Genomic DNA, 19,360 nt, shown 5'->3' with positions numbered 1-19,360 from the left:
AAAATTATATTTTTTAAAGATTTTATTTTGACAGAAAGTCTTCAGGAATGAACGGCAGGTTTACAGGAATTCACAGGCAAAAGGCTGGTAAAAGGCAATTCACCATGTTTGCCACAAGATGGCTCAAAACGTATAAATTACGAGCACAAAGATAAAATGAATAGCATAGTACCAGAAATATTAAAAAGAAAAAAGCTGCAGAGACTGGATGTGTGTGTGACTTTTGGCAGGATGTCTGAAATGCATGAATACACACGAATACAACACCATTCCACAAAACAGTCAATCTAAAGTTTATTATTCATAACACACGCTTAACTAAATCGTGTCAGCCTGTTCAGTGCTCCAGATTTAAATTACATGTAACCGTATACAACGGTTCGGTGCTCTAGACCAGAAGGAAAAGCAGTAAAGACACAGTGGGTGGCAATTCCGGTGTGGAAAATGCTCAGAAAATACAATGTGGAGAGGAGGAGAGGAGGAGAGCTCAGGTGGGCTGAGGGGTGAGTACCCACCTGGGATGTTTGGCTGCCAGTTTGAGACACAGGCTGGGGAATGGGATGGCCAAGTGGGTGGGAGACGGGCAGGACAGCAAGCATAAATGGGCAAAAGGCAGATTTAAAGGGAGATTTTTGTATAAATGTTATGCAAGAGGCCAAGAGGTGGATTGTTTCATTTGTGTGATGATTTTTGGGATGTTCCAGTAAACTGAAAGCTCTTTCCTGAACTCATCAGGTCTAAAAGTGTCTACTAGAGATGTGCTTCTTACCTCACCTGAATCTGAGACTTTAAAACATACCAAATACTGCCAGATTCACAACAAAATCTTGAGATTTGGGAGTTTATAGTTGTGCCCACGGTAACCAACAGGATGCAACACAGGAAATGCTGTTCCGAATCCATCCTTCTTACTCAAAAGACACAGAGGTGAAGGGCTGCAGGAAACTCATGTTTTAGGGAAGAGATAATGCAGATTAATTTAAGCACAAGCAAACAAACAAAAAACCTAAACATCAACAAAACAAAACAAAACAAACACTACAGGAAAGATTCCTGCTTGGGGCACTGGGAGAAGAAGGATCATTATTTCGAACAGGAACAAATCTCAGCTCAAATGCTTTGGGTGCATATATATACATAGCACAGAGTGAATATGAACTTCATTCGTTTTTTTTCACTAAGCTTTAACAGGAATTTTGAATTAGTCTAGAAAACTGGGTCAACTTCCATGTAAATCTGCACATCTGATCATTCAAGATACTTTTTAATTAACTGACAACAGCAGCATAGCAATAGAAGGAAATCAGAGAGCTTCAAAGACTGTGAGATTTTGCATCGCATGGGCATCCAAATGTCCTGCTAAATTCAGTGGAATTGGTTCTATATGTTTGGAAAAACATTCAAGAAGGCTCGACCATGCCTGTAGCCCTCAAAAATTGCTCCATATTGCAGTTGTCTCACTATTGCAGTGAAAATTAGGTTTATTGGTGGTTTTCACCACATGCCTTAAGAGACAGGGCTACCATCCAGTGCGTTGTCCTCCAGACAACAATCTGGAAACAGGAAAGAGCTGCCTGTTGCTCAGCATGACACATGGTCAGGACTCATAGCTGTCTGCAAATTGGCAAAACCTGAAGTCCTAGGAGATCACCCAGAAGCTCACCAATGGTATGATCTTCCTAACAGGTTCCTTGCATGAAATTCTTGGAGCTCGTCTCATATGCTGTGGTATTCTCGAGTTGTGTGTCCAAAATGGACCAATGAAAGACAGCACTCCTAGCAAGAAAGGCAGCAAGTTAGGGCCACAATGTCTGCAGATAATATACAGGGTAAGATTTACAGAAGCTTAGCAAAGTATTTTATCCTTCTCCAGTGAGCCTGGAACAGGCAAATGTAATCAGTATACAAAAGACTTCACCTGTATCAGAATATAAATGAGCATGCACCATAACCCAACTATGAAGAAAGGTAGCCACCGGGCTAGCAGGATTTGTTTAGGCCTTCAGTTTCTCAGAAAAAGTTAACTGATGTGCTCTTCATAATCTTGATCACTTCATAATCTCAATCACTGCTGGAGAGAGTCCAGCGCAGAGCCACGAAGATGCTGAAGGGAGTGGAGCATTTCCCGTGTGAGGAAAGGCTGAGGGAGCCGGGGCTCTTGAGCCTGGAGGAGACTGAGGAGTGACCTCATTCATGGTTATCGATACGGAAAGGGTGAGTGTCAGGAGGATGGAGCCAGGCTCTTCTGGGTGACAACCAATGATAGGACAAGGGGCAATGGGTGCAAACTGGAACACAGGAGGTTCTACTTGAATATGAGAAGAAACTACTTCTCAGTGAGGGTGCCAGAGCCTGGACCAGGCTGCCCAGAGAGGCTGTGGAGTCTCCTTCTCTGCAGACATTCAAACCCGCCTGGACACCTTCCTGTGTAACCTCATCTGGGTGTTCCTGCTCCAGTGCGGGGATCGGACTGGATGAGCTTTCGAGGTCCCTTCCAATTCCTCACATTCTGTGATTCTGTAATCTCTGCAGATTTGCTCTGGAAAAGGTGGGTGGTGAGAATTTACTCAAAACCAGAAGGCAGGAGCTGTGCCCAAGCTCTGTGGATGGAAGCTGCACCCCATCTGGCTGCCTCCTTTGACACGTCCCACAGCAACTGCAGAGCATGGAGTTGTGGTTCCTGTGACTCGTGGAGGACATGATTATCTTCTACATGGCAGAAAAGAGGAAAAACTTGCAAATAAACATATGCAGGAGACTATCTGATATAAAGACACGAGGGCAACAAGAAAAGCATTAGCAGGGGAGGAATAAAAGACTTTTGCTTCCTTTGCAAGTCATGTTTTTACAGTTGGACTCGGTGATCTTAAAGGTCTTTTCCTACCTAAATGATTCTATGATTCGAAGTTTGAAGGCTTACCACAAGATGGTGCAAAAGCACAAAAAGTCCTAATGCTCTCAGGACAGAGAGAACATCTCCGGTCATAAAAAAGCATGAGAACCTCCACCAGGTGTCGGGTCAAGGAAAATACGAATGACTTTTTACTTGTAAACACAGGAATATGCTTTGAAAACATTAAGTCTGAACTTTTTAGCGGCACGCTTCGGTGCAAACCCCCGAAGTGTGGAAGCTCACCCACCAAACATCACGCACCCCATTGAAAACCTTGCGGGGGGCTGGCGAGAATTAACAAAGCCAGCGTTAAATCACAGAATCACAGAATGTCAGGGCTTGGAAGGGACCTCGAAAGCTCATCCAGGCCAATCCCTCTGCCGGAGCAGGAACACCCAGGTGAGGTTACACAGGAAGGTGTCCAGGCAGGTTGGAATGTCTGCAGAGAAGGAGTCTCCACAACCTCCCTGGGCAGCCTGGTCCAGGCTCTGGCACCCTCACCGTGAATAAGTTTCTTCTCATATTTAAGTGGAACCTCCTGTGTTCCAGTTTGCACCCATTGCCCCTTGTCCTATCATCGGTTGTCACCCAGAAGAGCCTGGCTCCATCCTCGTGACACTCACCCTTTCCATATTGATAACCATGAATGAGGTCACCCCTCAGTCTCCTCTTCTCCAGCTCCAGAGCCCCAGCTCCTCAGCCTTTCCTCACACGGGAGATGCTCCACTCCCTTCAGCATCTTCGTGGCCCTGTGCTGGACTCTCTCCAGCAGTTCCCTGTCCTTCTGGAACTGAGGGGCCCAGGACTGGACACAATATCCCAGACGTGGTCTCACCAGGGCAGAGTTAGAGGGGCAGGAGAACCTCTCTGACCTACTGACCACCCCCTAATAAATAACCTCTAACCCCTCTAATAAATAACCAAGTCTACCCGAGAAATGGAACCAGGAAACTGGGGAAAGAAAAAAAAAAAATCAGCGGAAAACAAAACCCACAACCCGGAGGGGAACGCGGCGCGTGCTAAGAGGTCGCCCTAAGAGGGTCGCGACACCCCAAAAACGCGCCCCCAAAGCGCAGCCCCGACTGCGGGGCGTGGCTGTGGGCGGGGCGGCGGGCGGGGCGGCGCATGCGCGGTGCCGCTTGTTTGTCACACGGGTTATAAGGGGCGGCGGCGGCCGGGCCGGCAGCGCCTTTGTGGGGAGAGCGCACGGCGGAGCAGCGGCCTCCGCGCCGGGGCTGCGGCCGGGGCTTCCCCGCCGTCCCCATGAGCCGGCTGTAGGGGCAGCGCTGCCACCGTCGCCGTTTCCTTAAGGGGATTTTGTTGTTTATTTTCGTTTTCTTCTTTTTTTTTTTTTTTTCTTACAATCTATTTTTCTACGCTTTGCTATTAAAAAAAAAAAAATGGTGCTGGGGAAGGTGAAGAGTTTGACAATAAGCTTTGACTGTCTGAATGACAGCAATGTCCCCGTGTACTCCAGCGGGGACACGGTCTCAGGAAGGGTCAGTTTAGAAGTGACGGGGGAAATCAGAGTGAAATCCCTCAAAATCCACGCGAGGGGACACGCCAAAGTGCGCTGGACTGAGTCGAGAAATGCTGGATCCAACACTGCCTACACACAGAACTACACGGAAGAAGTGGAGTATTTCAACCATAAGGACGTCCTGATCGGCCACGAGAGAGGTAAAGCTTTTTTTACATCATGCGATTTTTTTTTTTTTTTTTTTTTTTAGGCAAAAGCATCTTCCTTTATCCCCATTTTTTTTTTTTTCCCCACGGGTTTTGCACCGGGGTGATGGACCCCGATGTTAAAGCTGCAGAAGATGCATCTGCAAAGTGCTCCGGGCAGGAGTTGAGCTACCTGCCCTTCAACACAGCCATTGATAAATATCTTATTTTTTTAAATGCCCTTTCTTTTCTTTAAAAAAAAACATTAGCAGGCTTTTTGCCTCCGTGAGGAAAACACCTATAAAACCCAAGCCAGATAGGCAGTGAATGACTTTACTGGCAGCATCCTATCAAATCGTGAAAATACAATTGAAGCATTAAAAACAGACTTTTTGACACATGGGTGTTCTGCTTTTTGGCCCCATAATGTGGCGATTATTTTTAATTTTTTTTTAAGGGTGGCTCTTCATTGCCAGATAAAAGATCCCCCGTGGCTTAGTTTGACATATGCTATCACCACCCCACGTGTAATATTTTTTTTAATTTTTTTTTTTTTTTTCAATTTAATCTCCTCTCGGTAAATCGTTTCTATTTCCCTTTCCCTCCGGGGTGGGGGGAGAGGGAGGGGGACAACCCAATGTAAAAACGCGTCCAAAAATCCACCACGGGGTGCAATGCGGGGGGGCAAGGGTAATGGGAGCATCCTTCCCAAAACCGGGGAGGCAAAACCTCCTACCCCTCACCCCACCGTTGGAGGCTGGGGGGGGGGGGGGGTCCCCATACTGCAGGGCGTACCCCCCCAGCCTGGCGACCCCCCCTGTGCGGCGGGGTGAGAGCGGCAGGGCCGGGGGGTTGTTTTTTGTCGAAGTTTGCAGCCTTTGTTCGAAGCGGTTCAATCCTGTTTGGGACCGGTCGGGGCGGGGGTGGCGGGGGGGGGCTGCCTCGCGCAGATTGGCCGCACGCGTCAGGTGGTGGCGATGACTTAATTCCCATAGCACAGGAAAAATATAAAGTGTTAAAAGCCGGTTATGTAATTTTTTTTTTTTTGCTGCTTGCTTTTTTTTTTTTTTTTTTTTTTTTAGAAAATACGCAGCGTATTTGCTGAAGGGATATTCCTTTGTAAAAAAATAATGTAATTTGAACTCTGCCTTGCAGGCGGCACCGAACCCATTACCAAGCATTTCTGAAGTTAACGCAAGGGAGCTGTGTTTTGCTTTTTTTTAAAAAAAAAAAAAAATTATTTAATTAAGACCTGAGGTGACCTATGGCTCAACTCCCCCCCCCCCCCCGCCCCTCGTTAGGCCGCCGCCGTCTCGGAAATCCCTCGCCCCAGCGAAACTTCACGCAGCTCGGGTGACAATGCGCAGACACAGCCGTGCCCCCCGTGGCGGGGAGGACGTGCCCACGAGTGTCCGTGGGGCGGTGGATGGGACAGAGGAAGGGCCGCTGCCCCCCGAACCGTGGTCGAGTTTCAATGACCGCCCCGGGGCTCCTTCACCCCCCGAGCTGGCGGCACAAGGCCACGCCCCCCCACCTCCCCCTGATTGGCCGGCTGGGGGTTTGTTGCCCTGTTGCTAAGGCGATGCCAGCCGCTGATTGGCGGGGGGCTGAGGGAGCAGGTTCCCCGGACCCCCGAGGCGGGGAAGGGGTCGCTCCCCGGAGGCGCGGCGGGAACCCCCTCACGGAGGGGCCGTCACGTCGCCATCGCTGTCCCCGCTCCCGTCCACCCCACTGCGAGGGGGTCTCGGAGAGCGGAAGGCAGGCGGCGCCCCGCCTCCCCTCGCTCCCTCCCTCAGGCGGCGGGGAGCGGAGCTGCTGAGCGAATGCGGCGGGTGTAACGTATACCGTATGTATATGAGCCGGCTGGCTGGGGATCCGCTGGCGCCGGTTTAGGCCGGTCGGTTCCTGCTCCAGCCTGGCCCCTGATTGACAGCTCAGCACTTGTTTACCACAGCTCGGCCGCCGCGCTCGGCGGGACTTGCTGAGCTGGCAGAAAGGGGGAGGAAGGGAGGGAGGAGGGACGGGGAACTTGGCTGTGAGGAGCGGATCGCCGTGCTGGGAGCGGAGCTGCCGCCGAAAGACAGCGCTCCCCCCACCGCCCCCGCCATTAAAATAAAAATTAATTAAAAAAAAAAAAAAAACACCCTCACACGCATTGACCCTTTTTCGGCGCGTTTTCCCTGACATTTATTTCGTGGCGCTGCGTGGTGAGGGAGTATTTGTGTCCATAGCTTGCTGCTGGGGGCTCTTCTTTCTTGTTCGTTTATTTTTTTTTTTTTCGTCATTTCTTTAGGACAATGGGAACTTCAATCCACCTGTGTGCCTGCATTAATGCTTCAGCCCATTAAATACAAGCAGTTACCTTTTGCATTGTCTCCCTGTATCCCCGTTTATTGCTCCAGCCCCTTTTACGCGCGAGATGCTCAGTTATTTTTTTCCTCTTAATTTTCTATTTTGATGGAGTCAGCGCTTTTCTGGTTTTATGGTAATTATGCCGGAACAAACCGCAAATTTGTTACAGCATTTAAAGCAACACAAGAAATTGGACCATAAACAAAGGTCAGCTTGCTTGGTGGAACCAGCAAATATCTGGGTCCTGCTGTCCAAGCAAGATCAAGTTAATGTACCAAAAAATAAGAGTTTAGCTCTAGACAGTGTTAATTGGGCAGTTTACCATATTCCGTGCTCCTGAATTTGTCTGGTACTTTCCAGCTGGTGCTTGTACACCCCTTTTTTTTTTTCCTTCCCATTCTATTTTTTTGTGATTAATTTCTGGACACTGTTGCCAGGCAGGAGATAAAAGGAAGCCAAATTACTAAATTTAATCTTACACAGCAGACTTGGTGCAGAACACTTAATGCTGTTAAAGAGCCATCTCTATTTCATTTCAACTCTGAATCAAAGTGGAAAGCATGATTTCCATTACAGACCTTGCTGGCAGGCCTTGAAATGGCAGCAGTTGCAACTGTGGCAGTGTTCAGAGGTGGGATTATCAATTAAAGCAAATTAACCTCTGCTGCTCTGTCAGGTGAATCTGGCAACCTTCCTTACCCTTTTGTAGATAAGATTTGTCTCTGCATCCAGCAGTTAATGTGAATGGACCAGAGATCTCTGTTTCTGTGACACCATATTCTTAAGTGCTGTAACAAGTGTGTAAATCCCTCTTGTTCTGGAAGAGAAACCCGTACAATGTATAAAAATGTGCGCAGGTGGAGTAGCGTGGTTTTTTTCTTTCCCTCCTAGATGATGACAATTCAGAAGAAGGCCTTCACACCATCCATTCAGGAAGGCATGAATATGCATTCAGCTTTGAGCTTCCACAGACGTAAGTGCCCACACGCAGTCCTCGGGCCTTGCTGCCCACCCTCCTGAGCAAAACTCCTGCTGTGGGTGGAGGGGAAACCTTTTCAATGGTAGTAGGAATTGTGCTCTGACATGCAGTGGAGGATATAATCTCATTAAACTGAAGAGGTTGCTTTCAAACTGATCTTTTTTTCGCATTTCCACAAAACGGGAGCTTGTTGCTGCCCAGTTGTTCACTTTTCCTTTGACCTAGTCTTTCTGACTTATTAGGTCTTCCAATATTTTACCCCTTCCCAAGAGGAGGGGGAGCGGAATTTGAACCGTCACTGGAGTCCTGCAGAGTGGCTGAGATACCTTCTAACTCATGCAGCAGTTTACTGGAGCCAAGCAGACCAGCAGAATGAGAGATAAGATCACAGCTGAATTGTTTGGGCTCAGCCTGGAACAGATGTGGCAACTTTAACTATATTTGAGCAAAATGAGGGTTTTTTTCTTTTAATTGGGATGTACCCAGGCTGTTTTTTATGCGAAAGCCTGGATGGCAGTAAGTGGAAAGATGAGTGAATGAAGCAAGAAGAATTGCTGTACCTCATCCCATTTGTTTCAGAAAACAAAGGTGAAGCAAGAGTGAGAGCAGAAGTGTTAAGATTGTTCTCCTACCCCCCAACTCTGAAATGTGTAATGTGCGCATTGTGGATGGAAAATTTATACATAGAGGAGTTACCAATATGGAAATTAGCTAAAAATACTGCAAGAAAGTTAAATACACAGGAACAGAGGGAGTCTCAACATAGATGGAAAAGGAGCCTTTTGCTATAAAAGGCAAGCAGCGGAGCCATTAAGTTTAACAAAATGGGCTGTGTTATGTGAAATAGCTCAGTACCTCATACTAAAGCTAATAAACGATCTGTTTATTAGAGGTGCTGGTTTTAGCAGAGTCTGCAGATGATAACAGTTCTATGAGTTGGTTTTAAAGTGAGCAGCACAGGATGTCACAGTAGATCGTACTGGAACAGTGGAGAAGAACTGTGTACATAGAGATTTTTAAAGACAATTCAGCGTTCCGTGAAAATCTCAACTGTAAAAAGAAATAAGGCTAATAGCTGATCTTCCCTTTGAGTTGGAAGGGGCATCTAAATATGGAAAAAACCCTAGACTTTATACATGAACATGAAGCATCTAGGTTGCAGTGAAGCAGATAGCCAGTAAAATATCACAAGTATTGGTCAAAACACAGGTTCTTTTCAAGTGACCTAAAGGAATAACTGTGAAACCAGCTACTGATATTACTAAAAAAAAAAAAAAAGGCTGGGGTTAAAAGCCTGGGTTTGACACTGGCTACTTATTTGTAATTTTGTGTCCATATAATCTATGTCCAATATTTGCTTTAACTACAGAGCAACAGCAGGAAGAAGGAAGACATACACTGTCCTTACTGGGCTTTGCCCTAAAGAATAGAGGACAGGTTGAAATGTTGAAGACTTATTGGAAAATTGTTTCATTTGGATTATTAGGACAGTAAACATTTCAGATGTGCAAATAACTGAAGTCAAACCTGTAACTCAATAAATCATTCTAGTAAAGTCCTAGTATGGCTAATATTATTCCCTATGGAAGATGCGGAAACTTTGCGAATAATTTAATTTATATAGTACAGTATATTCAAAACATGGCATAATAGAAAAAAATTACCTGCATAAAAATAAGGGAAAATAAGTTATGGAAAACTGCTGTTATTTGGAGATAACTGGGATATAAAGATCTTCTGTCTTCCATTTTATGATGTTACAGGAAAAAAAAAGGTGATGCTGAAGAGTCTGGAGATCCTTTCCACATTGTTTTTCCTCCAGCTCCCGAAATGGATTTCTTTTGTCTGTCAAAGTTCAGAACAGACTAGTCTTGATGATATGTACATAGCGATATATATACTTACATAGGTACATCCCTTTAAAATATAAATGGCTTAAGCTGGTCTTGTCAGGGTAGAGGAAAATTAGAAGGTACTCAAAGTAGTCTCTCTTCAGAACTCTAAATTAAAATACTTATTCTGCTTAAGGCAAAACAAGCTATAAAAGGTCTGAGTTACAGCTAAAATTAACCTGATACTGAGATACCAGCCAAGTGAAAAATACACAATGATTTACAAAATAAGATATCTAAAACAATTTTTGGTTGATGCTAATGCTAATTTTAAATTGGTAGTCTTAATTTGGCCTTAAAAGGGCATGCTTTACTCTGGGCGTGAAAGTGGCCTCTGAAGTTTAAAGGAACTATGTACTCTCCTTGCATTTTCTAGTACAATTCTTTATTTGATTCTTAAAATCTATGCAAAACTATAGTAGGATGAATTGGAGATGATTTTTTTTCTCCCATCTTTAATCTTGATTTTTTTTTTTTGAGATATGGAAACTTTGCAAAGAAGTTATGCTGCATTAAATACTACAGTGCATTAAAAAAATGCAATTCTGCATACTGATACTTGACCTCATCAATTGTATCATTATTAGACAGACAGACTTTACTCAGTTTTGACCTTTGTGTCCTGCACAGACCACTTGCTACCTCATTCGAAGGCAGACATGGCAGTGTGCGCTATTGGGTGAAAGCCGAATTGCATAGGCCTTGGTTTCTACCAGTAAAATTAAAGAAGGAATTTACAGTCTTTGAACATATAGATATCAACACTCCTTCATTACTGGTAAGAATTGACAGAATTACTCATTCTTTGTTTCTGGCATAAAAATAAGTATAATAACTGAAACAATATCCACCTCTAATTTTACCTAATATTTATTTGCTAGTTTAGTTACAGCTGATCTTGTAAGCATTACATCAGTTCAGCAATGCTGTAACTACTGGTATTTTGAAACCTATGTTTTTCTGTGTTTGGAGTTGCTTCACTTTTAATATATGTAAAATGGCTTTATCAGTGTAAATTGATAATACTAAATTGTAAAATGTCATTAAGAAGGAAAATTGAGAACTGTTCCTCTTTGCTTTTAATAATCTTTAAAAGGAACAGTGAAACTTGAAAGAATATTGTAGGGAGAGACTGCTAACTTAAAAATGCAGAGTTAAAAATGTACTGGCGTGCATAACTGATAATGTCCATGTGGATAGTTTTCTACCAGTGGGGAGAAATTATCACAATTCTGCATAACCTTTTTCTGAAATGTCATTTCATTAAAATAATTTCAGTATCACAACTGATTTCAATGAGGATTTGATTTCAATCTGGCATGAATTTTTTTTTTCCTCTTCCTCAAATTCTAATCTATGGAGGGGGAAAAAAACCCCCAAAAGTCCATTGAAATAGGTTTCTTGTGTGTATGGATGAAAAAATCAGACTTGCAATGGGACATTGGCCTTGCACAAATTCCATTAAAATCAAAGGACTACCATTTGACTTTAATGGGATTTGAATCAAGTCCTAAATCATGATACTGTGCAAAATAACAATGTCTGTGTAATATAGATGACATGGGATCATTCTGAAACAGAGGAAATAGCAGGAGTCAAGGTTACAGTACTTTAGCTTAGTTATCGTTTCTGAAATACAGTGTACTGGAAAGATGTTCTAGCTTACTTGTAAATGAAAAGCTCTGCCAACAATATGTTGGGATATGTAGGCTATAAAGCCTTTTCTTAAATTATATAGTATTTATATATAAAAACTGTTCTAAGTGTGACTGTAGTATGAAGTGTAGCAGAAAAAGCAGTGTTAATGAGTAATGTAATTAGAATAAACATTATATCTGCATAGTGCCATTTAAATTGCTCAAGTTTTTTCCTATAAATAAAACCAGCTATGTTTATCAAAATACATGAGCACATTGTGGAAATGGTTTTTGTGTTGATTTAAATAGATGAAGAGATTGATGAAACTCTGATTAAATCGGCAATGTTGTTATTTTCTTGCAGTCACCCCAAGCAGGCACAAAAGAAAAGACTCTCTGTTGTTGGTTTTGTACCTCAGGCCCAATATCCTTAAGTGCCAAAATTGAAAGGAAGGGCTACACCCCAGGTACGTAACAGAAGTAATTATAGGAAATGTTTTTCCTTCCCTTTTAAAACAACAGTTTGTACTTAACTGCTTTTATATAAACAAAATATTTAAACTATTCTTACCACCTAAGTCTGCTTTCAGCAATCTTCTTGATATTTTCTTAACTATGACTAATTTTTTTAACTAATTCTGGCTGCGTCTCCAGATTGTTGGAGCACATTTGCTTCTATTAGACCTGTGCATTTCTCTGTTAGATTCACTAGTTCCTGTTAGCATCGGTGGATGTTTCTCATTGCTAGCAGCATCCAGTGCATTATAACAATATGGAGAATGTCGCAGTTTGTTTAAGCTGCTTTGTAAATACAACAAGAACATAAAATTCTGTTTTATTTCAGGTGAATCAATTCAGATCTTTGCTGAGATTGAGAACTGCTCTTCCCGTGTGGTGGTGCCAAAGGCAGCCATTTACCAAACGCAGGCATTTTATGCCAAAGGGAAAATGAAGGAAGTCAAGCAGCTTGTGGCCAGCCTGCGTGGGGAATCCTTGTCATCTGGCAAAACAGAAACCTGGAATGGCAAACAGTTGAAAATTCCACCTGTTTCCCCTTCAATCCTCGACTGTAGTATAATCCGTGTGGAGTACTCACTGATGGTATGTTGTATGGTCTGTTTCTCTTGAGCATAAGTGGTTTCTGTCATTCTTTGCAAACTGCTAGTGAAGCACTCTGTGCTGACTAGTTACAAAAGAAATACATAGCCTAGTGTTTGTGTCCTGACAGGAGGTATGTAAGTAAGTTTAAATCACACATGCTCTTAAAACAGTTGTGGTGTGCCAGCAAAGCAAATGTGTTATGAGTAGGTAACACTTCCATGTGAGGTCTCATGTTAAGAACCCTGAGGTGCTTTTGACTGGAGGAGCTTTTTGCCTCTATAGGCGCATTGGCCCTAAAATAAGATGCTTAAGTTCCTTGGGGAAAATTGCATCGATGGAGAACTTAGTATAATAATTATGAAGTGCTCATATGAATCTACATTTTAATCATCCATCTCTCTTGCTCTTTAGGTGTATGTTGATATTCCAGGCGCCATGGATTTATTCCTTAACTTACCACTGGTCATTGGTACCATTCCTCTACACCCATTTGGTAGCAGAACATCAAGTGTCAGCAGCCAGTGTAGCATGAACATGAATTGGCTTGGTCTGACACTTCCTGAAAGACCAGAAGGTAACTTAATAAAAATCCCGGTGAATTTGCTTGTCTGTTTTGACTTTTGGCTGGTTTATTCATCACTGTTGTGCAGACAGACCCAAATTGCATCCTTTGTCATAAAGGCCGCAGGAAATCCCTTGTGGATGTTTCCTTGCCACCTGCTTGTCCTCTGGCAAAGAACAGAGTTCCCTTCCTGCCTTTCTGAAGGTGAAGTAATGAAATTCAGCTGCTTAGAAGGTGGCAGGAGTGAAAGCACGGGGTACCATTTACTTCTGCAGAATTAATTCTGCCTTCAGTATCCCACTTGCATCCTTGGTTACAAGGTGTTGTAACCTGTCATAGTAGTTAATGGTGTCCTTTGCCCACTTTAGTAGCCAAAGCTTTGTGAAAAGATAATGTAATTCTTTTCAATGGGAAACTTCTCTTGTCAAAGGAGAAACTATCTCCTTCCATCTGTTTTGACACATCTGATAAACATCCCTTCTTTATGTACAAATCCCAGACTCAGATTTCTGGAGTCCAGAGGAATGCAATGTTTTATCATTCCCACCTGTACAGAAGTTTCAATATTCTGAGTAGGCTTTAAACTTTAAGGGCATAATTAAGCCACAATAAGCAGTGGCCAGCCTGCTCTTGAACTTGAACATAATCTTCAAATAAAACAGCCTACCCTCCCTTCCATGTTCAACTACTGTTAAAAAGCCACCCAAGTCATTTACCTACCTGCTGGTGCATTTTACGACAACAGTTTAACATTTATTGTGTTACATATGCTGGCAACTTGTCCAAACTGCCTGTGCCTTTTCCCTGCAGCACCTCCCAGCTATGCAGAAGTGGTCACAGAGGAACAGAGACAGTCCAGCCTTGCACCTATGGGTGCTTGTGATGACTTCGAGAGAGCGCTTCCAGGACCATTGTTTGCATACATCCAGGAGTTCCGTTTTCTGCCTCCACCCCTCTATTCAGAAGTAGGTACCTCAGAATATGGTGATTTAATTCACTGTTTTTCTGGATTCTGTCCTGTGGAGTAAATGTAGGAAGTTGTTTCTCCTTCCTAAAATCAGTAGAAATCGTCGAAATGATGACCAGGGTTAAAGGTGACTGTGGTTTAGCAAAGTGCAGGTGAATTGCATCAAGAGTTTCCAGAATTCTTCACAATTCTAATGCTTTGTAGAAATTTCCAAACTTGTGTGCCCTCTTAGCAACTTCATTAAAACTTTGAATTAAATATATAATACATTTCTTTGGTTAACACCAACATTTTGGATCTATAGCTGCACAACATGCTTATGCTTTTCAGCTCTGCTTCTTTCTGAAACTAGTCTGTCTGGGTTTGGTTCTGTGTATGCAGTGCTTTCAGAAGTTCCAGGTAGAAAAGTTACAAAGGTATTTTTCCTGACTTAAGTTTCTGTAAGTACACAGTTCTCCAACATTTCTGGCTGCATTTTTAGTTTTGTGCAAGCCACTCAATAGCTAGGATGTAACTTAAGTTTTTTTTCAGGAAAAAGCAGTGGTATAAGACAAATGTAAAATAGTGTCCTTTGGCTAAATCTTGCCTGATTAAATCCACTTTTTTTTTTTTCCTGTTGAAACACTAATCTGCTATTAAGTTGGTAGAGAGCTGCATAGTTTTGTGTTCTGGATGCTTTTTGAGGACTCTTCTATAGTTTAACTCTGGAATAAACTCATTTTCATTAAATATTCAAAAATAAGCCTTTTTCTGTTCTTAAAACATGGTTGTATAAAATTAATTGATGAAAATTTTGACGAAACAATATATTGGACACTTGAACTGGTCTCACTGTCCAGAGTTGGAGACCAGGGTTAGAAGGTTGTTCCCCTTGTTTCTTTTGTAGAAAGGAAGGAAACGTGTGGAACACATGAACTTCTAAGACATTTTATGGGTTGTTTAAATACTAATTATTTGTAAATTAAAAGTAGAATGACTTTTTACTGATAATTTTGTGTCTTTTGGAGCAAAATGTCTTCTCAAATCAATTAAATATTTTAAGTTTCATGTTTTTAGTGATTAAGTTGTATTTTTAGTGTACAGTAAATTGTGAACATTTATGTTACTGAAGTTCTTTGTTAGTTTTTTGTGCTTCAGTTACCATCAACCTGCAGTTTAAAATTTTCCACTATACTTAGCTACTAATCTTTCATTCAAAGCTTTGTTTAGTGGACTAGAGGTTTTTCAGTTATTTGAATAACCTTTGGATTGGGAATGCCATGTATCATTATGATTGTGTTAAACTTGTAAATGTTGGTGAGGTTTTGTTTAGATTGATTTATTTGTGGCAATTGACTCTAAAAATGCCTTTGTGGGTTTTTTTTTGTTTTATTTTTTTGTTTGTTTTTGTTGTGTGTGTGTTTTTTTTTTCCCTCTTTTGAATAGATTGATCCAAACCCAGATCAGCCCACAGATGACAGACCATCTTGCCCATCTCGTTGAAGAAATCCATAGCAAGCTGACTGGGGTTTTGAATTGTACCTGCCGTGTTGAAGGTCAAGACGTCATGGTGGAGACACACTTTCAAAGGAGGTGGTTTTGCTCTTGCCTGTATGGTGAATACACGAAAGCAACCTGTGATCATTCTTTGAAGCCTACAGTAACGTTGTAGGACTGCTCCACATGCTTGAAGACCTGAGCTCTTTTTTTGTTTTTCCTCCCCTTAAATACTGGCACATACTAGGAGCAGCCTTACTAACCTACAGTTGTGTGTCAAAACACTCAAACCACATTGTAAGAGAGGGATGACTTCCTCTTATGATTTGGAAATTTGCACATGCTCATTGCTTACGTTGTGCGGTTCAGTGTCACTACAGCTTTTTCTCATTTATGCCAGACTGTTGTTACCCACCCCCCTTATTTGTTTGTGGTCCGCACAATAAGGAGCAAAAGAAAGCTTTGACAAGAAAAAAACAACAGCAACAGACTTTGACAAATGCACTGACTTTTTTTTTTTTTAATTTAATGTAGCCTGGACTTTACCTGCATATGCACATGCTCAGAATTGTCCTAGTAGGCTGATCATGTATCACCTCTTCAGCTTGAATCCTATTGTGGATTTATTTACAAACATCAAATGCCTTCAAGCCAATCCTTCTTGCTGTATGTTTTTCAGCCTACTGTAGTAGATAAGCAACAGATGTGGGGATGGGGTGGGGGGTGGAGAGTTAATAGAAAGAAACTAAATAGACTTCATCAAGATTGTATACCTTCTTGATTTCTTTTAAGAATTTGTTGCCTTTCTACTATTATTGCAAAGCAGCATTTTGTTACAGACTGCCTAAAAATCACTTAATCTCAGGTGAACTCATCACTTGCCAAACTGTTGGAATGCTATTTGTTTTATGTTGCACTGTTGAGTTACTTCTTTTTTGTTTTGTGTTTGTAGTTTTTTTTTTGTTCTTGAGAGGGGGATCTGGACTAGGGACATACACAAAAGTTACAAAACCCACCTTCATTCCTATTTCTCTTTCTACATTATAAAAAAATGTTCAAGTTGTGAAGCTTTAAAAAAAAAGAAAAAGATAAAAAGGCACAAATGAAAGCAGCACCAGTGGACACCAGCTCACCCTCAAAATAATTTTTAAAGGAAAAAGTCATATGCTGTCTAGCATTCATAGGCAGATGGATATCTCAAGTACTAGGGATGGGAAGGGAAAGCACATTTATTTTTATATATAGTTACCTAATCACCAAAAATTCTATATGTAATGAGTCTCTAGTAGAAAGTATACTTCAATCTGCAGGAAAAGCTTGGACTACGCTAAGAGCTCAGTTTGTGCACTTTGTATTATTTTCAGGGTTTATGATACTGTAAAAATAGTAAGACTAGAAGTATAACTAAACTGAGCAAGATCAGTGTTACCAGCTATATGTTGATATTAGCTGGAGTTGCTGCAATGATTGTGTCTTCTGTGGTACTCTCAAGAGCTTTAAAATAAGCAGGACAGTGGATCTCACCATATATTGAGAATGCAAGAAATTATACATATATTATATATGGAAAGAGTGCTCGTCCTCGAGTGTGCCACAAGGAAGAAGAGCTCAATGGAGTGGTTAGATGTGCTAACACAAATGCCAGCACTTACATACTAGAGATTTACAACAAAAGTCAACTTTTCCTTTCAGAAATTGTGTAACACAGACCACTGACAAAGGGACACGCTTCTGGTGTTGACTGCTTAAACCAAGATGCAATTAATCACATATTTATCTCTTCGTGCAATAAAGCAGCTCAGAAGGGAGTGGGGATAGAGGCGGCTGGTGTTTCTGCCTGGTGCTTGTTCTTAAAAAACAAAAAAAAAAAAACAAAAAAAACAAAACTCTGCCATGTTTTTAAGGCTTCATACATGCAACAAAATAGGCTTTTCCGTAAGTGCCCTTTATGAGAACATGAACGATAATTCATGTTTCAAAAATGACAACAGGGTGATAAAATGAGTCGCGTTTTAAGTGATTCAGTTAAAAAGGCTTGGGCTTTGAGCAAGAATATCAGATGAGAAGGAAATTGGGTGATGTCTTACGCTACTAGGCCAGTTTTGTGAATGTCCCTTCCCTCTACCCTCTCCAACCAGACAATTCTAAAAGCTGATGGGATCGTTGGCATAAAAGGGCATTTGGTGGTTTTACTTTTTTTTATTACTTTAACAGACTAGGGAACAATTGCTGATATACATAGCATTAAAGTACTTATTACAATATAATGGGGAATTGCATATGAAGCAGGATTGACCAATATCATAGTAATTGACAAGGCATCACAGCCTTTGTGATTAGGCTGAAAAATTCTATAACCTTATCAAATACAGACTTTCAGTTTGAGTTACATTGTTAGTTATTCAGAGGCATTACTCTTCCACAAGTATTGGTCAATTCTCAGCGTTGTAAGACATGAGGTTCACGGTTGTAGCCCAGTATTTGATATAGAATTCTGATCTGAATTAGGGAAAAGTAAGTAAAATCCAAACGTTAGAGAAACAAAGTGCAATATTAAATGTTTGCTTTATAGATTATATTCTATGGCTGTTTGTACTTTTTTTTTTTTTTTTTTTAGTTTTGGTGCTGAATATGTCCTTGTAGACTCTGTTTCAAGAAAACAATATGTGGAAAACAATTTAATTTTTCCTATTGCTCTTCCTTGTGGAAAATAAACTTTTTTTTTAAAAAAAAGCTTTTAAATGTTTTCAGTATGTCATAACTTTTTATACATGGCTTAAGTATTTTATTTCCCAAAGATGTCTGTATAAAAAAAAATAACCACAGTGTGTTCGTGTCACTGCAGCTGTGGTGACCATCATTCCAGGTGCCTGGTCCTTTCCATGAGGTACAGCTGGGGGAATGAGAAGGGGGCAACATGCATTTTTGGTTCGGGCTTTGAGCAAAAACTGGAGAAGGGGAATGACTTCAGAGGTCTGTTTCCCAGGTGGGACTATGGAAATGCGGTTTGTCCATGCAGAGGCTCGAGAAGGTTCCCCGTGGAAGGTCCAAGGTGACCAGATGCTGGACGTGTCCCAGCTCAGCAGAGCTGTGCGAGGTGTCCCCAAGGCTGCTGGCTTCCGCATGCCAGGCACAGCTGAGCCTCTGACAGACGACATTGTCGTCATCCCGCCGTATCACCGTGTCGTTTGACCTCAGAGAAGGTTCAGCGGGCGAGCAGCCAGGGCCTTGGTCGGCCAGTGTGACCTGGTCCTCCTGTTGGCGTTTGGGGTGCTGGGATCACCATGTTCCCATTTTACCCTCAATTTTATGGTGCAGCTGCTGGTGGGACACCCCAACATTTGACCTAACTCCACACGTAACACCAGCAGTAGGGCCTCCCCCGTTAAGCAGTTTCAGCTTTTGAGTTTGTCGCTTCACGATGGAGAAACCAGGAAGACTTGTTACATTTTGTGGGATTTTCTGTAGTTTTTGTTTTATTTTGTTTTTTCCTGCTAACTGTCAATCATTTTTGCCTGAGTTGTGGTTCAAATCAATAAGAAACACAAAAGATCTTCCATTTTGTTCATCTGCTTGGAACTCCTTCATAGCTGGGTGACTTTTTTTTCCTAATACTAGCACAACCCTTCTTAGTAACCAAGTCTTACATGCTCTGTGGCGGTGTTAGAATTTAAATTAGCATCAGTGTCATTTAAGGGACAAGCTTCTCGCAATTTTCTGCAACACTTTCTTGAAATCTCACATTTTTAGACCAGCACCTCTAGTTAACAATTAATTTAAGCTTAGCTTTGCTGTCAGTATTATAATAAAGTTGGGAATTATCATAAGTTTTATTC

At 41.9% G+C, this 19,360-nt stretch overlaps 1 protein-coding gene across 1 annotated transcript; it reads left to right on the top strand.

Moving 5' to 3' along the window:
* The first annotated feature begins 4,094 nt into the window (after positions 1-4,094).
* On the top strand, positions 4,095-17,410 carry ARRDC3 (arrestin domain containing 3). The gene is made up of 8 exons (XM_065656115.1): positions 4,095-4,573; positions 7,802-7,883; positions 10,412-10,559; positions 11,783-11,885; positions 12,263-12,519; positions 12,931-13,093; positions 13,892-14,046; positions 15,474-17,410. The coding sequence occupies exons 1-8, from the start codon at positions 4,294-4,296 to the stop codon at positions 15,528-15,530; spliced, it is 1,245 nt and encodes a 414-aa protein (XP_065512187.1). The 5' UTR covers positions 4,095-4,293; the 3' UTR covers positions 15,531-17,410.
* Positions 17,411-19,360: the final 1,950 nt, after the last annotated feature.

The sequence above is a fragment of the Caloenas nicobarica genome, chromosome Z (genome assembly GCF_036013445.1).
Source record: "Caloenas nicobarica isolate bCalNic1 chromosome Z, bCalNic1.hap1, whole genome shotgun sequence".
Lineage (NCBI taxonomy): Eukaryota > Metazoa > Chordata > Aves > Columbiformes > Columbidae > Caloenas > Caloenas nicobarica.
This window is presented reverse-complemented; position numbering and strand designations above follow the sequence as displayed.

Excerpts from the sequence above, each read along its gene's own strand:
- ARRDC3 (XM_065656115.1), top strand. The coding sequence starts at position 4,294 with ATGGTGCTGGGGAAGGTGAAGAGTTTGACAATAAGCTTTGACTGTCTG. Across the intron at positions 10,560-11,782 it reads TCAACACTCCTTCATTACTG|TCACCCCAAGCAGGCACAAA; the intron begins GTAAGAATTGAC and ends ATTTTCTTGCAG. Across the intron at positions 14,047-15,473 it reads CTCCACCCCTCTATTCAGAA|ATTGATCCAAACCCAGATCA; the intron begins GTAGGTACCTCA and ends TCTTTTGAATAG.